Genomic DNA, 24485 nt, shown 5'->3' with positions numbered 1-24485 from the left:
ACATATGATTAGAAATAGACATGTTTAAGTGATTTCTGTCATGTGTGTCCTAAATCCACAGGTACACTTCTCATTACATTACTGAGACTTTTTTTAAATCAATAAAGCACGTATAGCGAGCAGTTTGCCAGCGCTTATGTTGGCACCGGCAAACCAAATCTGTAATGTCTTTTCTGATAAACTGCAGTGAAAAGATGCCAACTTTAGTTTATTCTAAATCAAGTCATCAACCATTTGAGAAAAGTGCCTCTATTCCTTTGATTAAACACAAATACGAATGGGATACAGTTTATGAGACATGGTTCAGATGCATAAATCTTTTAATTATGACACAGCTGAGAGTGACTTAATGAAAACTTAATACACTATGATTAAAGCATATTCCAGCTTTATACTTTTCGAGGTGTGAAATCTGCGTGCATTTTTAGTGAAGAATTTACTAATGGATCCAGCTCTGATGCCACTGGGAACAACGGACGCTTTCAAGCAGAAAATCTCAGACAAATCACAATTTACCAACTAATGAAACCACTCAAGATTATCCCCCATCTGCCTCTGCCCACTGTCCTCAGAGCTGCATTACTTACACAAGCACTGCTCACACTCAAAGAAGCTGCTCTGGCTTGAGTCACAATTTCACTGCTCATGCTATAAGTAAGATGACAGAGATTCCTGGCACTGGCTGCCACTGAGCCTGAAACAATACTCATTCAAAAGACCCTATAAAAAAATACTGGCATAAGATCAAAACATTATGTTTTTATAGAAGACAACGATGACTGCTTCTGTTTTACTTACCCTCTGTGGAGTGCACTTGGGCTAGTGTGATGAGGAACCAGCAGAAGGTGTGTAGTTTCCACAGGGAGCACGCCATGGCGCCTGGCGTTGATGGTTTGTGGCAGGTTTGCGTTGTGACTAAAAAGGTTCTGGTTAAAAAAGTCCAAGCCGACCGCACTCAGAGATGCTCATCGTTGATCCTCTCACCTGTGGAGCAGAAAGCGAGACAGACGTTCAGGTCAGGGATGAAATTTATTCCACGTGTCAGCTCTGTCCCCCGCCTGATTTCACAGAGGAAGTCACCCCGTCACACTGTTTCTTTTTTTTCACAGGGCACTTGATGCTGCATATACATTCCACTGCAGCACTGGACCTGAAGCTGTGAAATCCTACAAACTCAGGCAAGCCACTAAAATAAAAATCAGCTCAGAGGGTCAATAGTCCTGAGGAGGAGAAATCCCCCTAATGGCAGCTGAACGTTGACCAATTCACTTCACTGGTGGGGAGGAGGAGCAGGGAGGGACCAGGGATATTACTAACAGATAATGCCCGCCCCCCCATCTCCTCGTGACCCATGACAAGTGATGCTAACCTGATCAGTGCTGTGTCAAATTCTTCTTTCTACATCTATTGCAAAGGACATATTTTTAACTTTAAAAAGGTTGCTTTTAAATAAAAATGTATATTATACCATCATGGGTGTTGATATTGAGTGATAGAAGAAAACTAAGAATTGGACCTCACAGTGACGTTGAATGCTAAAATGATCCATGGTAATAGCTTGACAACCATTAGTCAGAAAGCTTTACATCCCGCTACAGTCACATTGGTTCACATTAGCTTGGTTGTTAACAGAGTATTCAATGGAAAAAGAGATATAAGTACACTACTGATGTAATTAAGTTATTATTTTGAGAAAGTCTACATGGTCAATTAAAAATGCAGCATAATGCTAATAACTCATCTGCATTTGTTTGTTTGTTAGTCTCAGTTGGCAGCATTACACAAAAACTACTGGATGGATGAAATGAAGATGTTTTGGTGTGGCTCTGGATCAGGGGGCGGATCCAGGATTGGTTATTTTCACATTGCGAGGTTGTTATTTTGACTTTTTCAACAATTTTCCAGGGAATAACTAATGGATTTTTAAAAAACATGAATATTTGAGTGAACTGATATATATACCTTGGCGGCGGTATGGTCCCTACTGAGTTCTATTCTAGTTCTCAAAATGTGAACAGTCTCATAGGTCACCATGTAAATAGCTGAGTCACATAAACATGTATTTAAATAAGTAACTGTGCTTCATTATAATGTTATATAAGTAGAATTACTACTGCTATTTCAGATGACTCAAGAAGTAACAGTGCTTCTGTTTGGCTGATACTTTGTGACCCCCCCCCCCTCCACCCCTCCCCGAGCAAACAAACAAACAAACATAAAGAAACACGACGAGCAAATGGTCACTTCTTTGTTGTGGCTGACCACAGACCACCTTATCTCTGCAGCCCCTCCCTCTCTCTCACACCCCTCCAAACCAGAATGCCTCTCTCCCCACCTCATCCATACCTGTCCCTCTAGTACTCGTCTGTTTGACTGTTTGTTTTTGCTCTCTTTCGCTACAAAAGCAAATGGCCTCCGCCTCTTGTCATGGATACAGTGCTGGAGCTGTGTCGGGTGAAACCTAATGCCTACCTGCGCGCCCAGGCTTGTGTTTCGCACTACTAACAGCTCCCTTTTGTCTGCGTGTTTACACTGCTGGGCTAAGCTCAGTCCTCTCAGTCCCGTGAACCATTAGCACATTCACCATGGGATATGGCATTGCTCCGGCAACAAGGCACATAGGACCCCATTAGAAAGAGTTTTTTTATTTTATTATTTCGCACATTCAAAAACAACATTCCATTTTTTTCTGCGTCTGCCACCTGCGATTGTTTGCTAAGATTCAGGGGACTGACTGTTATCCATCATACTTGCAGCTAACAAGAGAAGTGAACTGAAAAGACCGTGAGGAATTTGTTTGTCATGAAAAGTCAGAGCTGCAGAGAGTCGGCCCCAGTCGGCTCCTCCACTGGAGGATATTCACAGGCTGAGGAGTCTTTGATCTATTTTGTCTGAGTTCTCAGACAGTGTAATAATTCATCATCGAGAAAACATGCAGAGCGCACACATTAGCCAACAAAGTTATAATTAAACCTGCCATAATCAGCTCATCTACTATGACATTACGCCTCACCTGAGACCTCTAATTTTAGAGCCATTTAAAAGAGGTTAAGATGAACTGGAGCGCTGCGGCCACAGTGTATTTAGTTTCAATGGAATAATGTGCAGTCATGAGACTCAACGGATGACAGATGATCATGGAGACCAAACACTGGATCCTGACAAAGACCCCTGACCCTTGTTTTTTCAGCTGATGTGTGCATGCAGCACCAATTAAACTGATCAGGCAAGTGGCTACGAATAATCAGCCTACGACTCAAGGTTCATAATGAGACCTTAAGCAGATTGTCTCCACAATAAAAGCAGTACAGTAAGCATATAGGCTTAAGGATCCTCATCCATGCACGCAGAGTCTTAGGCCTTACTGTTTGGTCCCCTTAATGAAACAGACAATGCTAAGATTACACACACATTCACTTGTATTGAGATCTGAGTGATGATAATCCCATTCAGTCATTACATTCTCCTACTTTAAGTAGTTTACTGGGAAAACTATGATTAAAGTGACAGCGTTTACATGCTCCGAAGAAACCAAAATTCTGTGATAATAAATTGAAAGTTTACTTGGGTGTTTGATCTGTAAATGAATGGGTGACAGGCTGATATTCAAACAGACAGGTAATTGGATTTAATGTCGTAGCTGATAGGTGTAAATAATGAACAGATTTTCTTTAGGTGTTTTTAACATTAAATCTCACAGAGGGGTTTGACACAGGCACTTGAGGTGTTAGTTGTTGCATTAAATTTGTTTCACCGTCACTCAAAAGAATGAGTTTTATTTTCCCACCATCCCCTGCCTTGTCACTCTTTTATCAAATATAGTCCCACTTTCCATCTGGCTCGCTCCGTGACCTCTGCGGTGCATGCACAGAATGAAAACACCAGACACTATGGGATATACATGCCAAGTGCAATTTCAAAGACTGATGCTGCACCTGCATGGCTCGCGACCTTGACACGGGCTAGCTAACCTGGTTTAAAGTCTTTACATGATAGGTGAAATTATTTGTGTTTTGCCTCACGCTGGTCAGACGTGAGTTATTAGTGTGCACGTAAACATGCTGATCTTTTCACAGTTGAGATTAATGCTGTGGATTAAATTGCTGCACCAAAACACTAAATACTAAACTACTTCTTTAATCCCAAAACTATTCATTCCACGTAGTATATTATCAAGTTTTGCAAATAAAATACCATATGACGGAGTACCATATTATTTACTATTGTTACAAATATGCATTCCAGTATATTTCTGAGTCTTTGGAGGCTGTGGGTGTTTACATATGTAAAAAAAAACTATAATTCTCAGACTGAGATAACAGTGTTGAGTCAACATGATTATTCTTGCTTCCCTGTCATCATTGCTTAGTGCAAAACAGAGGCAGCATGCTCAACAGACCTCTGGTGTCAGTATGTGAAGACAAAGACAAGATGCCTTTAAACAGCTCTGCCTCCGAGGCAGTTGAGACCCCCCGTAACGGAAGAAATGCAGAATGTTAAACGGTAGTATGTGGGGATGGGTGTTCTGTAAATCGATGATAACAGTCCTATACTTTAATATGTTCTGTATCATGCTGTGAGTGTTTAACATGCTGAGGCACCAAAGGCGCAGACTGAAGAGAGACTGCCTGGCTGCCATTCTTCTCATTAACTGTGCAGAGGTCTCCCCTCTCAGCTGGGTGTTTCTCTTCTCTCTTCACCTTACAAAACGCCGCCGACCAAACCTTGACTGTTTTCTCAAATATCCCTCGACTGGTTGGCGTGATCTCGGAGCAGGTTTAACCTTCTGCAGCAAGGCCAAGGTTTAGATTTTAGTTTTTGTCATGGAGAGGGGAGACGAACCATTAAGAGCATCGACGTCAACGCGGCTGCTTCTCAGGCAGGAGACACATGATCGAGGCAGTGTTCTGTTGATTGTTAAGCACAGATTGCTAAGACGTCAACAGGCATCACACTGTTTTGGCTAAATATGAAGCCAGTGCGCACAGATGTTTCGAGTGTTCTGAGAGACGGAGAAGCCACAGGAGCGCGAGCCCTGAGGCTTTAAACATATGTATACTTGATATATTCGCCTTGTAATTGACAACTGAGTGACAAAATTGTCAGTTGGTCTTCTTCAGACAAAAAAATGAAAGAGTTGGTAAGTGGGAGGAAGGGGGTTATTAGGAGGGAGGGGAGGAGGGCTGATTGAAAAAGGACAGTTTGAATTCTGAATGCAGCGGGGGTCTGAAAACAAGGGGCAGATGTGAAAGAATGCCGGGCTCCTCAGACAAAGCTCCTGGTTGTCCCTCTCTAGCTTATAGAGGACCTCAGGAGAATAGAAGAAGAGTCCAGCCATTCTATTAAACGAGGTCTGGGAGAATGGAGGGGAAGGAGGGGGGCCCGGAATAAAGAAAACCGATTGGGGGAGGGGGACTCGGGTTACAATAAAAGACTGACAGCTTGCAAGTCTTGCTTGACCCTTGAATTAGCCCCCGAGCTTTCAACAAATCTCAAGAAAGAGTTGGGATGTTAATTGTCACGGAACATCACAGGGATGCAAAGGAAGGGAAATATGGGGCCGGAGATTTACTGAGATGTAAATCAGGAGCAAACTGACCACCACATGTTGAATGAGGGGAACACATTCGGTTTCTACTGCAACAGTTCCCCAGCAGCTTCCTCATGAATTCATACATGCTATAAGACTCCTCTTATCTCTGTTTTTCTTGCCCATTTTGAGAAAAAAAAAGAAGAAATACTTGGGGGACATAGAGCTCAGTTAGAGAACGCTCAGCCTCAGCTGTGGAGGAAATATATTCCCCAAAGAGATTGTGTTCCCGCTTTCGACACTGCTGAAGATGTACAATTTGCAAGCGTAAATCAGAAAATTCGCACTCTAGAGAGAAAAGATTGGGCCGGTGATCGGATGAGTCTGGAGCCCCGCTGAGTCAAATATGGGGCAGGGAGGAATCAGAGGCTGACCCCTTCGCTGAGGGGAATGATTGAGAACAGTGTAGGGCCCTGGGAGCTGAATGACACCCAACCAAACACTCTTTGACTGCTGGTGCCCGAAACGAAGGCCCTGACCCTGACAGGAGCTCAGGCAGTGGAATACCAGGAACATGCTGCTCAACAGGACAGCACGGCTTCTGGAGGGGAGGGTGGGGGGCAGAGGGTGGGGTGACTTGGGAGGCAGTGAGGGAGAATTACATCTTTGAGACAGAAGGGGAAAACAAAAACAAAGAGAGGTGTGGGGGGGGGGCAGATAACATTTTGACAAATCCTTACCATGAACTATCATCCCAATCTATCCATTTTTTATTTTATAATTTCAATTGCTTATCATTTACCATGTCATCAAACCTTAATATATTCTGCCAGCAGACAAAAACAACTATTTTTAAATCTTTGGATCAAAGAAGGTAAATTAAATTAATCACGACCCAGCTTTCCCGCGGACCGCACTGTACTGTAAAAGCCAGAGTGTGTGACATAAGCGTGGTGCCTGTCATGCTCATTGCTCTCAGTGTTTGCGCCATTCATCATTTTTATGAGCCACTCAATTAATCGATTAGAGTACTCCCCACTGGTCAGGACATATGGCTACTGAATAAAGCAATCATGAACCAAACCCTGGAACACTCTGGCTCATCAATACATTTATGGAGACAAAAAAAAAAAAAAAGGGGAACAATTCATGAAACTGTGTTTCACGTGCAGATTTAAACCAGGTGAACTGTTTATCAGTGAATATTCTTATGTTCACTGTTAACTGTATATTATTTATAGGTCTCACATGTTATTTTTCAGCAGTGTCCCGCAGCACTGACAGCAAATTGCCCTCTGCCTGAATAAACTGTATATTAAACCCACAGCTTCATAATCACTTTAGCAATGCAACAGAAATCCTATTAGCACCAACAGATACCAACACCTGTCTGTCCACATGGATTATAGTCAGGTAATTTGCCATGGTAACAAAGTCTTAATACAGGTTCCATACATTTTTAGTTGTAATTTTGATGTTTTACTGGGAAGTGAAGTGGATTATCTCAAATGAAATTTGAAAATGTCATTTCCACTTGCTGATAGCACAAAACTATTCCTTTCAGGTCTGTGGAGATAAGAATGATTCAGCCAGAGCCGTTAAACGGTGTCTTTGCCAAATGTTCTTCCGCTTGGGAATTAATAGGCTGACATTAATACAGAAAGATAAATAGGAAGGTCAGGAATGGGAGCCCTGCCATTATATGGGCATCTCATGGCGATAGTACCTGCCAATCAAGTCCAATAAGTCCTTGACACTGCATGATTCACCTTGGAATACACAGAGCGTATGCAATATGTAGTGTATCCTGCCCTGTCCAGAAACCATGTCCAATTAGTATGTGCACATTAATACTATCAGGGTTTGCGCTCAGAGAACGCATTAGGACATGATAAAAGAAACATTTGTTGTGTGATCCAGTTTACCATGGCTAAATTAGTCAAAACAAATCAGGGATTATACAAACGAAGCTCGGCAGTTGGCCCAGACACTCTCCCCGACTCATCTTCTCAATTTCAGCACGAGTACATCATTGTTGCGTTCATGCAAAAATAACTCAATACGATGTGGCAAAGCAAAGTCAGGGACAAAAACATGAACAAGTGCACATGCAAAGCCACACAGAACTACTTGGTGTCAGGTGAGAAATGTTTAAATTATTCATGTCATCCGGCTTCAAACTGAACTATGGGGAACAAATAACTCAACAGTGGAGGTCAGAGATTTGCTCATTGAGTTCACATTTTCTGTTGGCGAGTTCGGCAGTCTGTGTATCTTATTAATTTTATTTCACGCTTGTTTGCAGAACAGGGACCATGCACACACGGCCTGGTTTTAGTCTATGATGATAATGTGCTGTATTTACTTGGATATGCACCAGTAAGCAGCTTTTTTGACTCCCCCTCCCTACTCCCTTTTTAAAATCAGCAGCTGAATGGTTAAAAACTCAGCTCCATCCTTCTATTAAGGACCTCACCATCAATAATGCACTGTGATCGCGAGGCGTTATTAAACAGGATGATTAATTTTTAAGGTGGTGGGCAGCAACACAAAACATGAAGAAGGTAACGGAGAAGATGACTTGTGATAGACATTTAAAATGGAAGAGGAAGGTGAGCATGAAAAAAAGCCATTTATCTGCCTTTATTTCTGTCCTCATCTTCCCAGAGCATGATGCGGGAAACAAAAGAGTAACAGAGTAATATTTACATAATGTGTTTGTGAGTGTGTGCGTGCGTGTGGGGGGTGTTACTTAACCTTGAATTAAATATGTGTCATTAAATCATACTTAGCTTACATTTAATGTACAATCCAGATATGAAGTCATTGCCTGTTTCCCAAAACCCACATCTCCATTGTCTAAAAGCCCAAAAAACCCAGAAAGATGGTCTTTCCTAAAATTACTTAAAAACCATAAAAATGCAGAAGCTTGGAAAGCAGTGGTTGCACTTCTGGAATGGTGGATATTTAGATTTTTGAAGGGTGCTAATTCTTTCAGATGAGAGGCAATGTGCAAAATGTGGCCAACCTTGGCTCTGTGTCTAATTGAGGCTTTTAACCTTTCTGTGGCTCAGAGGAGGAACAAACAACCAAAATAAGGGACACAGCAAAATGTTAGTCCGCACCAAAATAGAAGACAACACAAGGACCTTACAGCAGGAGCAAAACCGTACCGATGATTTGAGCAGAGGAGCAGATCTCCTGTAAGCAGCTTCATTCTGGCACATTTCTGTCCCAGTTCTGCCGTATCCATCTTAAATTGAAAAAGATGGCACGAATGCGTTTGACAGACAAGGCAAGTGGCGTACGTCAACCTAAAACGAGGTATAGCAACGTGTCTTGTCACGAAGCTCATGACAAAAGAAGTGGGTGTAGTCTTTCCTGGATACAATCACTTGTCAGCCATATATCTTCACTCAGTACTGCCCTGACAAGTAATGGTGCTTATAAAACCTGATGAAGGTATATTGGCTTTTATTCAAAGACACATGTCATGACAGAGCCTAAGAAGAATTTAGCCTCTGATCAGAAATGAATGCTTCATGCATTCGGCTGCATAATATCACGAAACACTTTTAAAAAAATGGTGGAGTAAAATAGAAGACAAGCACAAAAGAGTAATGTAAGTTGCTTTGAATTTCCAGGCTGCGTCATTAGATTTCTTGGTGCAGTTTCAGTGTCACTAATCCTTGCCCTCTCCCCACCTTGAGCTGTGAAAGAGAGAGGACAGTTTTGGGGCTGAGCCTTCTCCACAGCGTTCATTAGCATAACATCAGGACTGAGTGGGGGGATTGTGATGCAAACAAGCACCCATTGGCTCATTCCTGCCCCCTATTTCAATAACTAAGGTGCTATAGGATCTCACTCCTTCCTGCTTACTGTATAATGGAGCAGCATCTCTGGGACAGAGAGGGTGAAGGTATTTATGTACAAGAGCTTCGATTTGGATGAGAGATGTCAACTGGCAAACACTTGGCTTACGCTAAATAGATTCCTGTCGTAAAATGACAAAACAGGGACAATTATAAAATGTAATGTTCAGAATATTTAGTTAAAGAGCGCAAAACATATCAGAGGCAAAAAATATCTATTTTCAAGAATATCCCCCGGCTCCCCACTGACCATGATTCAGCTTTGACATGATTTTAAAAATTATGTAAATGAATCCATGGCTTATGTTATCATCTCCCACCACCCACAATAGGACAGCAGATACAGCAATCGCTGCTTCTGCACCTTGTGTGTGTTTAATATGTGTTTGCTCTTTGGTGATAACAACAACAAAAAATAGGCGGGAAAACAAATGGGGCTTCCTTTTTTTTATTTGTTTCCTCTGAATAACTAGACCAAAGTCGAGGGAGTCTGAAGTCACAAGGAGAGCGGCCAGGCAAACGCAGGGGACTGTGAAAGTGGACAGCGATAAAACATTTAACAGGAAATTATCCCCCTGTCATAAGGTCCTCCTGTTTTGAATAACAAAGGGATTCAAATTCCCAAACAAACTGTGGAAGATCGACCAATTGAAGTGCCAGACGATAGCGGATTGTGGTTTGGGTCGCACCTTTGAATTACAGCGCTGAAGGTAGGATGAAACTGAGATGTTAATCTCTGAATCTCTGCAGAGGTAAATCCACTGAAGTGTAATTGCTACAGCTCTAAATTGTACAAAATAATGACAGGAGAAAGGGACGCACTATGAATATGAAGTGAGTTTGATAAAGTCCCGTGGTGGTGGAGATGGTGATACTTCGATGCTGGAGAGGAAATTTCTATCAACACGGTGAACTGGTTGGTAGATTATATCAAATCTTTAATTTACACTATTGTTGAGTGAACAGGCAGTTAAGTTAGACGTTAAATATAAAAGAAATTTTTTATATAAAACCTGAAAATGAAATCACAAAACACAGAAAAGAAAATGCTTGACAAGGTGTTACCTAAAAATTCATTGAGTCAACATTTATCAATATGCAGAGCATGATTTGAGCATCTGACACAAATACTAATTCGTTAATGATTAACAAAACACCAGCCTTAAAAGCAGCGTGTTGATTTGCATCCCATACAGTTTAATTACAGCCACTTATATCGTCTGTGTGAATAATAACAACATGTTAAAATCAATATAATTTAAACTTTAAAGGAGAACTAATAATAATAATATCCTGTCCTGCGAATATTTTCCATCTACGTCAACCGTTTTTTATTTTATACCCCAAAGTATCCACAATGTCAATTAGCACTTTATGTTTGGGGCTACTATTTCTCCATTTCTATGAATTGTCTTGTGTAAGCTTCATGACATGTTTTAGTCTTGGAACAAAATGTTTAAACTTCTGTTTAAATACCGTAGTACCACTGCAGTGGCTCTAATGGGGTGTCGCTCATGGACGGGGGTGTGTACGAGGCCGGGAGTGAATCATAACAGCATATCTAGTGTTGTACTGGCCATCGGGCACCCTGGGACAAATCCCAGTGGGCTGTCGCATCAATGGGCCAGTGGACCATCAAAAAATCCATAACGTTTTTATGGATTAATCCACTTGGATCCCCCATCCCAGAGCAGATCCGTCTGAGTATAACCAATACAATAAACTAGGCTACATCACTGACTGTCCCCAAGTAATGTCTGCACACGCCTCCGTTTTATACACAGCTTCCTGTGCGCACGGGAGCCGATGAGACTTTTCAGTTGAGAGTTAGTCGCACTCACTGCTCTCAGTCTCACCTTTATTGTCTGATACCAACATCATGTACAGAGCAGATCATAGGCAGAAGTTCTGAGGTCACATTACATACTACATATCTAATCAAAATGTTCTACCTCACCATCGTATTTAGAAACATGTTTTTGGGCAAACTTCTCCATCCTTTACGCAGATCTCTGCCTCTCCGGGCTGCAGCGCCTCGCCTACCTCCAGGCCTGCTGGACCTATTTCTGATGGTAATGGCTGCGGGAGCTCAGTCAGCTCACTCCAGACTCACTAGTAATCAGCTCAGGCTGATGAATGACAGAAATGCCAGTGGCTCCACTTTCTGCAATGACGAAAATGCACCCGTTGATGCCTCCCATTTGACTGTCCTCTTTACACTGCCTTTTTCTCCATTTCCATCAACTATCACAGAAAACCAGCTCATCACATTGGTTCAGCTGCTGATGCTAAAAATGAAACGTGTTACCGGGCACAGATGCGGTACATGAGAATTTGTGCAGCTTGCTCAGAGCTTTGTGTCTGGTCATCATTTAACTGTGGTTTAGATTTTTATCACTGGCTGATTCATAATCACAAAAACATTTCACTGTTTCAATGTTCCATTGTCTCATTTTTTATGAGCAGAAACAGCTGTATACTGTGAATTATATATTAAAATCTTTAGAGAAGCTTGTCAATGATGTCTTTTCAGCATTTCATTAATAAGCTAATGTTGACTAATCTGTGTCAGGTATCTCCAAAAAAAGTTCAGACTCTTTCAGCCTTTACTGACTGTTTTTATGTAGTGTCAGCTCCGTAAAACACTCTATAAACCTGAAATGACTTTTTGAGGAAACATTTTTTTTTTGAGCTCCGAATACAATCGGAAGACGAAGTCTGTCTACTTTGCAATTGTCAGGTCACAGCTTAACAACACTGACAACACAAGTGAAGCTATTTAAAAAACGTGTTTAACAAACAGTGAGGGCATAAAAAGCCTATTTATTTGGCTGTCCAAAGAAAGTCATGTATCTCAAAATGTGGTGATTTTATTTTTTCAGATAAACAGAAGGATGTTTCTTAAATGGACTGAGAAAATTCTTGTATTTTTCAAGTTACATAAACCATTGTGGGATCAGCTGAAAAAATTGAATACAAAGAGTTGCTGTTTTACATTCTACATTTCTTTTGTTAAAAAGCAGTCGCTAAAATAAAGCAAATAGGCTCGTGTCGGTGCATGTGCTGTAAAGATTTGAAGGAATCTGTGATGTAACTTGATTGTCATTTTCTGGCTAACTCCATTCCATCCTGCCTCTCCACATCTCCCCCCAGTGATAACACACCAGGTGTTAGTGGAAGCTGAAGTTCCCACACTTGGCTTTATTACCTAAACCACTGCTCAGAACCGAATGGCTGAATTAGACAAACAGGGCAGTCTAATGGATAAAGCATTCAGGGTATGTGTGATTTATAGCAGCATTCACACCAGCAGAGCCGCCTCACACCTCATTTATAAGGAGGCATGATGAATAATGAGGGCAGCCTCTATATGTATTTTTTTCCTGCCCACACGCCAAAACGATTAAATCGTAAAGAAATCCACCAAGGTGTCAATAAAAAACATTTCAATTTTCATTAGAAATACATGATTAATCTATTCACAGACACATTCAGGAGCTCAACTTATTTGCAGTATTTAAGATGTTCATTACCTCTCCCCCCCAGCGGTGGAGGAGGAGTTGGATCCAACAGGCAGCAGTGAATGCCAGGCCTGGCACAGCTGTACAAGCAAAGCTGTAAAGAGAAGTCACCGGCTACTGTCGCTCAATCTTCGCCTGCGTTAATCCCACACTATCTGCATCCACGTCAGACCCACTCCTCACGTCCCTGCATCGCTGTTCACACTCCTACATTCAATTTGGCAAGAAAGCAGGAAAGTGGCTATGTTGCATCACTTCTCCAGGCTGAAAAATCCTCTCGGCATTGTTCCCCTCACATCTTTTTTTTTTTGTCTAAAGCACGATGGCTGTGTCCTGATGTACAATTGATCCAATAGTCATTTTCTGCAATATATTTCTTGCATCCTGCTCTTTTTCCAGGTTATTCAGAAAACCAAATGAGATGTGAGGGGTTTAGTAATGTTGTTTCAATACTAGATCCCCTGTGCCTATTAACAGCAGCGCAGCAAATATGAGCACATATGAGATTTAAGAGCCTTTAATGCTGCTGAATCTCTTCTTAGCTGATCAGATCATCTTCTGAATGGCCTCAATACACGAGCAGGGGCGGTGTGTGTGCGGACAAGTCAGCGCCGTTTATCTGTATTCATCATTCACAATATTACGAGACAACTTGCTGTCATATCATACCCCACACTGTTACTGTAGCTGGACAAATGCACTGAGGAATGAGCGCTCAAGTGGTGGTCAGGTTTTACTATGCCAGCAGCATTCATGAGCCCCACTATGTTTCACAGACGGGAATTTCATACCCACGCACCGATGGAACCAAATCCCGGCCCCCAGGGCAGAAATTTCATTTTAACATCTCTTTTTTTTGGAGGGTACTGACATTTTGTCCTCTGTTTTTCAAATGTTTTCCCAAGAAGCTCATCTCCGGTTGACCCAAAGCAGTGACCATTGCCTCTGGCTTGTCACCGAGAGGGAAGAGTGATGCGGTTCTACGGGCAACAGAGAGGGACGCTCTGTACTGAGACAGCAGCAGGTGCAGCTGTGACAGTTGCCGTGTTGTTGCTCGCCCCACACTGTAGTCGAGATGAGGTTCACAGATGTACCCACTCAGTGCAGTGGTTTATTGGCTGCCTGAGACAATGCATCTCTGTCAAGATCGACTCCTCCTAAGGCCATTTTAGTCTAAGAGTGCTCTGTATGAAACAAGGCTTAGAAAAACCTCATTCTGACACATAAGGTCAATCCAACTCCACAGCAACACAATCAAAGCTCCCCCAGCTCTGCCAGAAAACAAAACATGTTTCAACCTGCAGCAATCACACTTAAATACAAAGGTTTGAGACACATTTTCAAGCCAAGAGACTCATTTATTTAAGCAATAATAATAACAAAAATAACTCTGCATACAAAAAAATGCATGTAATAGCCATTTTAATAGTATATAATAATTTGTTTTTAGCTAATTATTGCTACAAGCATCCTCATTGTTTGTCAAAAACAATTTGATTAATTACAACCAAGTCTGTCAGGCGTTCCTGCTTCCCAAGTCAACCAAGTACCACCCAAGGCTGCTCAACACCCCAAGGTGGATCTTACAAGGCATGCATTCCAATCATGCAACACTTTCAATATATCTCGACGACATGAAAATTAATGACACCCATTTTAATTTTTTTTTGTTGCGAGAAAGCAAACCTGATTCCTTGCTTCAATTAAGACCCTCGAAGCAGTCAGCAGAGTCCGGTCCGAGTTAAGAGTTTTGTTGAATGTCAAGAGTTATACAGTGAGAGATATGAGATAATATGACTATTGTTTTCCTGTAAAAAGCACCCAGTCTCTGCTTGTTCAATTACTGGAAGGAGCCTCGACAAGGGCGGTTAAATCATTTGCAGAGAGACATTATCTGCGCAGAGAGAGAGAGAGAGAGAAGGAGAGAGAGAGGGAGGGGGAAAGCAAGAGAGAGAAAGAGAGCAGACATAGGGGCCAAACTTCAGTCTGCAGAGGAAACAGAAACATTTTTTGTGGACCACACATGGCGGGCAGAGCGCAGATGAAAAGCAGCAGGATCCATGATTCACTGTCGGAAATTAACAGACTAATACGGCTCGCTCTATTCCAACGCCAAAAACCACCACACAATAAGATAACATTGTTATGCTTTTTTACCACAAGTGATGATGGATTCTCAAAATGAACACATGAGCAACCACAAACTTTCATTCTACTTCACATATGTCGCTTCCGAACACAACCAGCTCACAAGTGCTCATCTGTCAGCATGAGCAATCATTAAGAGATAATTTGATTGTTTTTTCAACCTCGGCTGTGTTTGATGTCTCTGGCACGCGAGCAATTGAACAGACAATTATTTTGTTGATTAGCTTAGTTTTTAGCAAGTTACCGTGCCTGTGATATTCCTCTGAAACTCCCGGACCAGACGCTCCACTCCATCTGACTTGGCAACCACATTACTGGAACAAAGCTTCCACACTCCCCAACTAAATACTGTACAATAAAATGTCATCCATCAAACCCTCAGCCTCCCAACGGAACTACATAACCAAGCTTTTAAGATGAAATATGTGACTGATGCATATATGTGCATCTTGTATGATTTCAACTTTATGCATTTATTTGCATATCTTATGTTATTTTTCCTGTTTTCTTGTATTTTCACTGAGGCTTTGGTAAATTTGATCATTACAAATCAGCGATTCTTTGCAAACTGCATTCCAACATGGACTTTAATCCAGGAGAGCGTCTACTGTATTCGTCTGAATTAAAGCACTCTCAGTTCATCAATAGGCACACATGAAAAGAGCTAGCGAGCAACATAATTTCACTAAATCACAATTTACCTCCACTTTCACCCATTGGAAGACATAGTATTAGTGTTATTTATAACACAGTTCATATATATATATATATCTGTAGTCAAGTGTTGCTTCTTCCAACTGATGCCATCTATCTCAGATTACTTTGAATTTCACATTCTGTATTCTGGGACAGTATCACAGATTTTTACTTGCAAAATAGCAACTCACCACAACTGCTGTGCAAAAAAATAGACAGAGAGAGCTACATCAAAAGTGAAGTTCCAAAAAGATGAATAAAAACATAAAAACTGCAAAAATAAATAAAAAAACACTTCCGTTCGAATGAAAGTAAAATAATATTCTGATGTTCAACACTGCTCTCCAGTTTTGCGCCTCAATGAGATAATGCTAATCTGAAGAATGCCCACAGCCCAACATTAAATAAAACATTTTTAAACAAAAAAAGTGGGATGGGGAGTCGAACTTTTCTCACGTGCAATGAGTCACTGTCGTCAAGGACAACAACCGCCTATATGGAAGATGTATATTGCTCTGCAGTGTTTACACATGCACTGTTCCTAAATAACAGCCCTGTCTTGCTAGAGAAGGGGGCTTTTAAGTGTGGATGTGCTCCGCTCTCCTATAATCCAGCCGAGACATTACTCCTTCCCCTGGCAGACGTCCGCAGATCCCCCCTCTCTCTCCCAGCCAGACCTTGCTCTCGGCTGCTATGGCAGAGCCGCAATAACTGCTGTTTGCTCAGAGCCTTGCCTCCCAGGTTCTCCTCTGTCACACAGAAATTGAATATTTTCCCAAATAGTGTTGCAGCTGTGCACAGATAAGGATGAGTCCTGTTCACATAGCACAAAGACTGAGACAGGCAGGCTGCATATGTGTGCGTGTGTGTGTGTAGGTCTTAAAATAAAAAAAATTATAAACAGAAAATAAATGAGAGCAAGATTTTAAAATGTAATTATGAAAACAAGCACTTTTTTTTCAAAGCATGTTTGTTTGTAATTTTCTAATTATCCCTAAATTATCGAAGTGATAGAAAGTAATTATCGCTCATACAACGGCTTTCATTTTTATCCGTGAAACAATAATTTGTAAAAAAAAAAAAAAACCTGTTCAGTTATTTTTTTGCATTACACTTTTGTGAAAGACATTTCCCTCATTGGTCTTGGGAGTAACCTAAACACACAGCACTAATAGCACTAATAGCACACAGCATATCTTATCCGAAGTCCACATTGTGTTTTCAGCAAGCTGTAAAATATGTGAGCTACAATCAGAAACCAGGCCAATAGGTTGCACACATTGGTTTATGACCAGGGTGGCGACGTTTTCACAACACAGTTTTGCACTTTGCACTTCCTTTTCTCCTGAACACCTTTCAGAGAAGCACAAAAAGAGTGAGGCAATCGTGAAAAGAGAGATGCCAGATAAGCTCAGGGAGGCTGCCACTTAACCAGAACTACACAAGAGCCATCGGCTAATATCCATGTTGTTTCTTGTCAGCAGAGTTTGAATTGACCCTAACTTTCCACCGCCCATGTCCTTGCTGTGTAACGTTCTGCTCGGAAATTATTCAGGCAAGCAGAAAGTTTCACCTGCCATTACAGGGGTACCGAATCCCCCGCTGCACCAGAGGCCTTTGGCAAGTGGAAACAAATGTTTCACAAAATGGCAGGGAGGGGAGGGGGACACACGGGCGCATAGCGTTTTACTGATTGCCAATCGTAAAATAAAATCAGTCATGAAAGGGGAGATATTTTGGCCCACCAAAGGCCTGCACATTACATCAAATTTGCCATAGCTTTCTTTTACAGCCTTGTTTATTCCCTTTAATGGCTAACAGTTATCCGCACAGTATGGCTCCATGTAGGTGGTTTAAAAACAGAAAAGATTGCATCGGAAAACACAAAGCCACAATTTACGAGCCACATAAGCAACGGGATGTAAATCTAAAAGCTTTAACTCCCTGAAATCCTCTACTTCGGACACATTCACAGCCTCCACCGCTTGTCTGATTTTGCAATGGAGCAGCAAACACTTCATTTGTACCAACTGCAACTTGAAATTGGCCCTTGCTCCTTTTACATTGTTAGCTAACAAAGAGTGTGATGCTAGTGAAGGGAAAGAAAAACAAAACACAAGCCTGAATTTGGTTTTCACCGTGAATGAAAGCCCAACATCCCCTTGATGCGACACTGGTACAAACAATCCATTCAAACACAATGCAACCTTTAAATCAGGCATAGGAACTCACCAATCGCTACTCAAACAAAGACGCTTGTGAGACTGCGCAACAAAAGCAGCATGAGGGAATGTAACTACTGGTGAGCGTGTGTAAGCTTAATTGTTGAATTTAATTAATGACAAATTCACTGATAAAGGTGGAGTAGAAGAACCCGCTACTTGAAATTTAAAAATCTGGAGAGACTACGAAAGCTGCGTTGTGATCCGTGTGATGCACACGTCAAAGATACGTAATAGTACAAAACTTCAGCTGCTGGAGGGAGAAAAAAAATAGCCCAGCGAAAAAAAAAGCAACAGCAACAGTCCATCATGTCCACAAATTTCGGTGCGTTCACACTCACTCCCTCATTCACACTCCCTGGCTTCTTTAGAGTCCCGTATGCTGCAAGAAAAAAAGGAAGTGACATAAAGAGTTGAGAATAGCGCGATATGTAGCACTTTTTTCTCCTCCAAACCCACAGAGAGTGTGCCGGGCTGTATTGATCAGCGCCTCGAGATTGAACGCACAGGCCAAGAGAGGCAATCTGGTGCTCTGTAGCAGATCAAGAGCAGCTGCAGTTCTTTGAAACCGGACGCACTTTCAAGGAAACAAGGCTATATAGACTGGGAAAAGGTACTCTCTCCATCTGGGATCAACGGTAAAACGCTCATAATGGTGTGCTCGAGCTAAAGATATCAAGCAGCCAGACATTTGAGAAGACAGTTCCTTAAATCCGCATTCAGGAGGAGTTTGTGTTACGTCTACTACCAAGTGTAGATACACCTGTTTTTTTTTTAGAAGCCAACAAATTGAATAACAATTTCTAAAATTTGGCTTATGGTTGAATTGATTACTACAAACAATGTTATATTTCATAATTACATCTGATTTTCTACTTCAAACTCCCAAATGTTTCTTTTTGTCTCCACTATTCACTCTTTTGCGATTACATTCACCCTGTTGGGAGAACGCTCAGACATATTCTCCAACACCGGCATACAAATAAATCCAAATCGAGATGATGCTATACATGAGATGTCACACAGACCTGCTTACAAGAATGGGGGAAATATACACACACACGTTTTTCAGTTTTACCAGCTCACACATTCGTTCTCGAGCCTTTTCAGTCTCAGCCAAAAAACCTGTGGCAAGAAAATACGACTCCTTCCATTGTGTTGGAGGCTCTGACCACTTTGATATGCTAATGTATTCCTTGCAAACACTTGGAATTTGCACTTGTGCTAATTTATACATTTTTTTCCCAATGCAAAAACATGTGAAACTGGACTCATCCAGTAGCGAGGCTTGAAGGAACAGCGTACAGCTCCTGAAGCCTGATAAAAGCATGTAGCTTATTTCATAAAGATTCCTAAAAAAGTTGCCTTTGTGTTTCACTGAATGTCACTTTGTTATGTGCAGGGAGAGAGATGAAGCCACTTCATCCTCAGAAACACTTGGTTTGTTCTTTTGTTTTGCATAATCTCAAGAATTGTGTCACAGAAAAGGTTGTGCAGCGATGCCTATTTACCCAGGATTGATGCATGTGATCATTTAAATACACATTTACTTCAAAAAAAAAACACAGCTTGACAAATGTTGATATTTTACAGTAACTGTGTCTCACCGCTGGGCAGATAAGGTGGTGGATGTGTTCTACAGACCAAACATAGGAATGAGACACATTGATGGGACTCTAATCCAGGCAGGAATTCGTGGATCTCTCCCAGTCTGCCTTTCTCTTTAAAGATCAAAGGCACAAACCCCCAAAAAACATCAACAAAAACATGGAGGGCACCAAAAGACTGGAGCTAAATTTATCCCGTTGCACTGATCGATCACTGGAGGCTGCAGCTCTGCTCCTGGCTGCCAAACATCACCGGCTCCGACCGCGTGTTTGTCGGGGCCAAGGAGAAGGCATGTGCGCTCTTCTGCTGCTGCTGCTCCCCTACTCTTTTTAACACATGCTTGACAAGACGCAATCTGCGGCCCTAAATAAAACATGTGCAGTAAAAGGATCTAATTTTACTGCCACTCTGCACCCACATGCGTTGGAGTTAAATCTAAACCTCTGCTTGTATTTTCTGTTTTTCTTTGATTGATTTCCATGACATTTCCTGCGATTGTAGAACCATTGCATCATGGGCTATCTCTGGCTCCAAAACTAATTATTATAACACTGGGTAGGCAGGCTTGACTGATTTTTTTTCTCTCTCTTCTTTTGGACAAATAGCCCCTGCCCCAATTATAATGGATTAGCCTGTGAATGTTCTCTACAAGTTACAACGACATGGTTTCTCAGGTCACAGCTTCCAGCATAAATCCCCCTCCCCATTCAGACCCAACAACAGGGACCTATCAGTGGATTTAAAATACACTCACCACAATTAAACTCCCACTCAACTTTTTTTTTAAAGGCAGAAATTCCACCTTAAATGGCGCTTTACATGTTCTGGTTCACATATAAAATCACTGCCCCTCTTCCACCACACTCTTTTTTTTAAATAGTTTCCATTCAGCCGAACAAATCAATCCACATCTGGTTATGTTTTCATTAACCATTTTTCAATTAGTGCCTTGGACTAGTGAAATGGGATCTTCTGTTTTAAAGACTTCTATTTTAATTTCAATCATGTTTCTTGCAATAAAATCCGACTTTTTATATTTTAAAAAGCAAAAATACAACAAACCAAAAAACGTAAGCAGCTTTAAGTCTTGGTTGTATTTGTTTGAATAAGTGCAAAAAGCAAATGCATGATTCCTAAGTGACCAAGCAATGAAAGAAAAGTTACAACACCCCACATCAACCAGTTAAATACACTCTGCTGCCTAGATCTGACTTATAAAGTAATTTAAAAACTGCTTCTTACCTTTAATTCAGTGAAGCCAAAGAAGGATTAAAAAAAATGTAAGTCAGTGCATGTAGAGGAAATGTGGAAAAAAATTAAATGTCAGATTGTGGAAAGGCTGTCTGATGGGAACTCCTCTGCAGCGGAGAGTCTGCAGGTCTGAGGCATGCTCCCCTCGATCTGGGACACAGGCTCGGGCTATCAGGCAGGCAGGTCCCCCCAAAACAGAACAAACTCAGCCCCGGAGCCTCACATTCCCCTGCCCGGGACACACGCCTCCATGGCCGGCCAGGTGCTGCTCTGCTGTGCGCTCAGTCCCAACACCTCATGCGCCCTGAGAGCGGCTCATGCGCCCTGGCTCTCCCGCCTGTGTGCGCTCTCACTCCCGAAGAAGAAGCAACAAACAAGAGGGGAAGACCCAGGAGGATAAATACAAAAGGGAAAAAAACAACAAGAGTGACTGAAAGAGGGTTAAAAGAGTGGCTGTTTTAGTGTCTGGTGCCGGGGGTAGAAGACTGACCCCCTCGCTACTTTTCTAGCCGCCGAACGCTGCTCTCCTCCTGGCTCCTGTGACTGGGTGAGACTGGGTGAAGTTTGGAGCTCAGCGGCGGCTCGCCTGTGGAGAAGACCCCGCTCGCGGTGCTCAGGCTGTTGGTGGAGGAGCGGGCAGCTTCCAGTAAACAGCGCCAGCGCAGTGGAGGAGCGGAGCCGCTGCCGCTGTGTGCAGGAGCCGTCTGAGCAGCGGGCCGCAGCCAAAACCAGGCGTGGACTACAGATCCCCACTGACTCGGAGTCTGTGCAAGAAGACACTAATCACATCAACTTAATATCATGTGCACGCAGAACTCAGCTCATCGTCTTCCTCTTTTCTTTCTCTTCCTCTTCTCAAGGTTATGAAGTCGCCCGCCTTATTTTGGCTTTTCTGTTTAGAGATGCATTGCTGCCTTCCCTTTTGGGGCATGAGAGGCCTCACGCACTGTCACAGTAGGCAGTCCGGCCTATTCAACCAATGAAAGAGGACTCATTTTACAGTAATACTACCAAGCATCAAAAGGAACATGGAAGTACAGGCAGAGACCCCCACCACTCCACCCTCCCTCCGACCGGCCCCTGCAGGATAACACGCTGGCCTGAGCAGCAGCAGCAGCGAGTGGTCAAGCTTCTGCTGCTGCTGGTGCGTACAGAGCCAAAGCACTTTTTCCAAACCAAGAACCTCTCCTCAATTGTGAGTGTGTGGTTTTTTTCCTTGCTGCACTTTTCTGTTACATGATTCATGACACCATTTGGCAGGAGAGGGAGTTTTGTCGGGCGGCTGCGGCTTCGACCCTGGCGCTCCACATACTGTAAGCCGCCGTGGTGATCAGTGATTTGTATTTTGCCGTAAAAATGCAAGGTGATCACAGCTCATTTAGATTTCGATGACCTAGAAATCTAATTTTCATTAGAACCTCATAAAGAGTCAACCTCATTTCTCCATCTAAGAAAATCTTATTTTCAGTGCAGCTGGTTCATATTTTCATATTTCCCTCAGAGCCTCTATCTTTCAATTTAAATAGGCTGAAAATAAACAAAACACAGGTCACAATTGTTTCATGTTGATTTCTACATCTGCTGAAGACTTGGACCATGTTATGATCTGCTTGAGGAATTCTGTCCAGAAACATTATCAGACAGGACGTGGGTACACACCTGGCTTCAATAAAACTGCCTTTCACCCTCTGTGGGGAAATGTGAAGTTGAGTCATGCTTGCCAGGTGAAGGTGAGCACGGGAGAGAGGCAGACCTGTGTTTTCATAAGCATAATTTTACATAATAATACTGCCATTTTTTCTTGCTAGGGACAAAAAAAAAAAGAGAAAACAGATGTAATAAAAGGTCACCCAGTGGCAGATATCCATATCTGGAGAAATGTTTATTTATAAGCCCAGAGCAAAAACACATGTGGTGTCTGCACGGCTTCAGCATTGAGCAGCTTAAACTGCCATTTTGCATGAATTCATTTGAATCTGCTTCCTTAGATTGTCAACAGAGGGCATTAGACTTGTGTTGCTATTCTTCTGAATGAACATAACTCACAAGCAGATGAAGTAGGCAAGGACAAATATGACACAATCACATTTCAGTTTATTCATTTATTTACAGTTTTGCTAATGAATTAATTGTTTATGTGCAAGTGTTTATGATGGACTCTGATATGATCATATCTCGCAAAGGCGTCACAATATTGCACATAATCACTCACCAAATGTTGCATGATAAATGGTTTCTCTTCTATCTTTGATTCAGCCCAAACTCACAAAGAAGGAGGAAAACAAGAACAGAAAAGAATCACAGATTTTATGCATTCCAGTAAAAGGGAACATGTATGTTTGCAGGTTAGTAAATATATAGCTATGGTGTGATATCAGCAGATGCATCAGACGGACCTGAGAGCAAATGTCTCCTCGTTCCGCATGTGGCTCTAAGCCTGCCTCTTAACCTTCAATTGTTCACCTCACAATGCTTATTGGTTCCTTCCCAAAATATTTGCACATGATTGACATCTCAGGCACACATGACCAGTCACAGGACCGCAGCCGACCCCCGACAAATCAGCGTCCTCTCACCGATGAAGGACAAAGATTTGGCCGTGGCTATAATACGCTTCAGAGCACAATTAACAAAGCTTAAACCTCCATCACTCAATCGTTTGTTCCTGAAGTGACTCTATTTTATTTTCTTATTTCATTCAACTTCTCTGAGCTTGACCTGTGGACACACTCAGCGGAGTTTGGCTTGTGTCATGTACTCGTCTGCGTAACTGCTCCAGTAATGAGACATTGTTTAAAGCTGTGGTGTGTTGGCTGTATTGTCTGGTGCACTGTGCAGATAAAAGAATCCGTTTTAGGACACTGAAAGGAGTTGTGTTCCTCGTGTTCTTCCTGTCACATCTCTCCCTGCCATTTTACAGCAGAAGTTCAAAGTGAAGCATGAGGAGTGCGAGCCGTTGGTGCTTCTTTCCCCGCTTCGTCTGCATGAAATCCTGCAGCTTGATCTGTTCTAAAGCGAAGGAAACTCCTGCACATCACGACTGCACCGACTTTCTCTGTATTCTCTCATCAATTTTGTCAAGCTGGCTTTAGTGGTCTCCTAGGATATCAACCTCTCGGAGTAGACTCATAATCAGAGAAGGCCTCTCTACACAGTGGAGACTTGGTTAATATTTATGTAGCCACGGGTAACCATGCGGCGTGGAGTTTTGACCTCACTTCTGCAGCACCTCGAGGAGCTGCCCTGTTTCTGCACTGGATGAAGTTGGCACAGAGCTGATTTGAAGACGCAACAGGGCTTTTATTGGCTTATTTAAATACAATAAAATAAAAACTGAAGTTTTAGTGCAAAAGAATGTGAAGTTTTAATACTCAGAGCTCATCAGGAAGTTGTTTAACTTCAGTCTGTGGCCAATGATGTGATGGATAATACTTTTTAAAAGCTCTGGAGTGAGGGCAGTTTCATATTAGGTACAAATACTTAGTACTGTGCCTGTGTACAATTACACACAGACTCGTCCACCACTTTCACATTAGTTATGTTGTTCCATACCCGAGTACACTTGCATATCTACACACTAGATATGACAGGTGGCAGCATGCATTTAGTTGGATTGTGATCTGCCAATAAACACAAA

At 42.0% G+C, this 24485-nt stretch overlaps 1 protein-coding gene and 1 long non-coding RNA gene across 43 annotated transcripts in view; one reads left to right on the top strand and one right to left on the bottom strand.

The window, feature by feature from the left end:
* Positions 1-22560, bottom strand: part of adgrl2a (adhesion G protein-coupled receptor L2a) — a 98109-nt gene extending 75549 nt beyond the window's left edge. For 6 of the 42 annotated variants that reach the window (XM_069521932.1, XM_069521927.1, XM_069521920.1 and 3 more), the window contains exons 1-2: positions 20840-22558; positions 799-984 (exon numbers count right to left, since the gene is read on the bottom strand). In XM_069521932.1, coding sequence (XP_069378033.1) covers positions 799-874 — 76 coding nt within the window. In that variant the 5' untranslated portion in view covers positions 875-984; positions 20840-22558. Of the gene's footprint in view, positions 1-798; positions 985-14609; positions 15925-20839 lie in introns of those variants that run through there. The other 36 variants (XM_069521939.1, XM_069521910.1, XM_069521912.1 and 33 more) reach the window with 17 other exon arrangements.
* Positions 18270-20037, top strand: LOC138407187 (uncharacterized). The gene is made up of 2 exons (XR_011240601.1): positions 18270-19429; positions 19583-20037. It is a non-coding gene; the product is annotated as an uncharacterized lncRNA (long non-coding RNA).
* Positions 22561-24485: the final 1925 nt, after the last annotated feature.

This window comes from Paralichthys olivaceus, chromosome 3, assembly GCF_024713975.1.
Source record: "Paralichthys olivaceus isolate ysfri-2021 chromosome 3, ASM2471397v2, whole genome shotgun sequence".
NCBI classification, from domain to species: Eukaryota; Metazoa; Chordata; class Actinopteri; order Pleuronectiformes; family Paralichthyidae; genus Paralichthys; species Paralichthys olivaceus.
The sequence above is the reverse complement of the archived record's forward strand: the minus strand, read 5'-3'. Positions and strand labels throughout refer to the sequence as shown.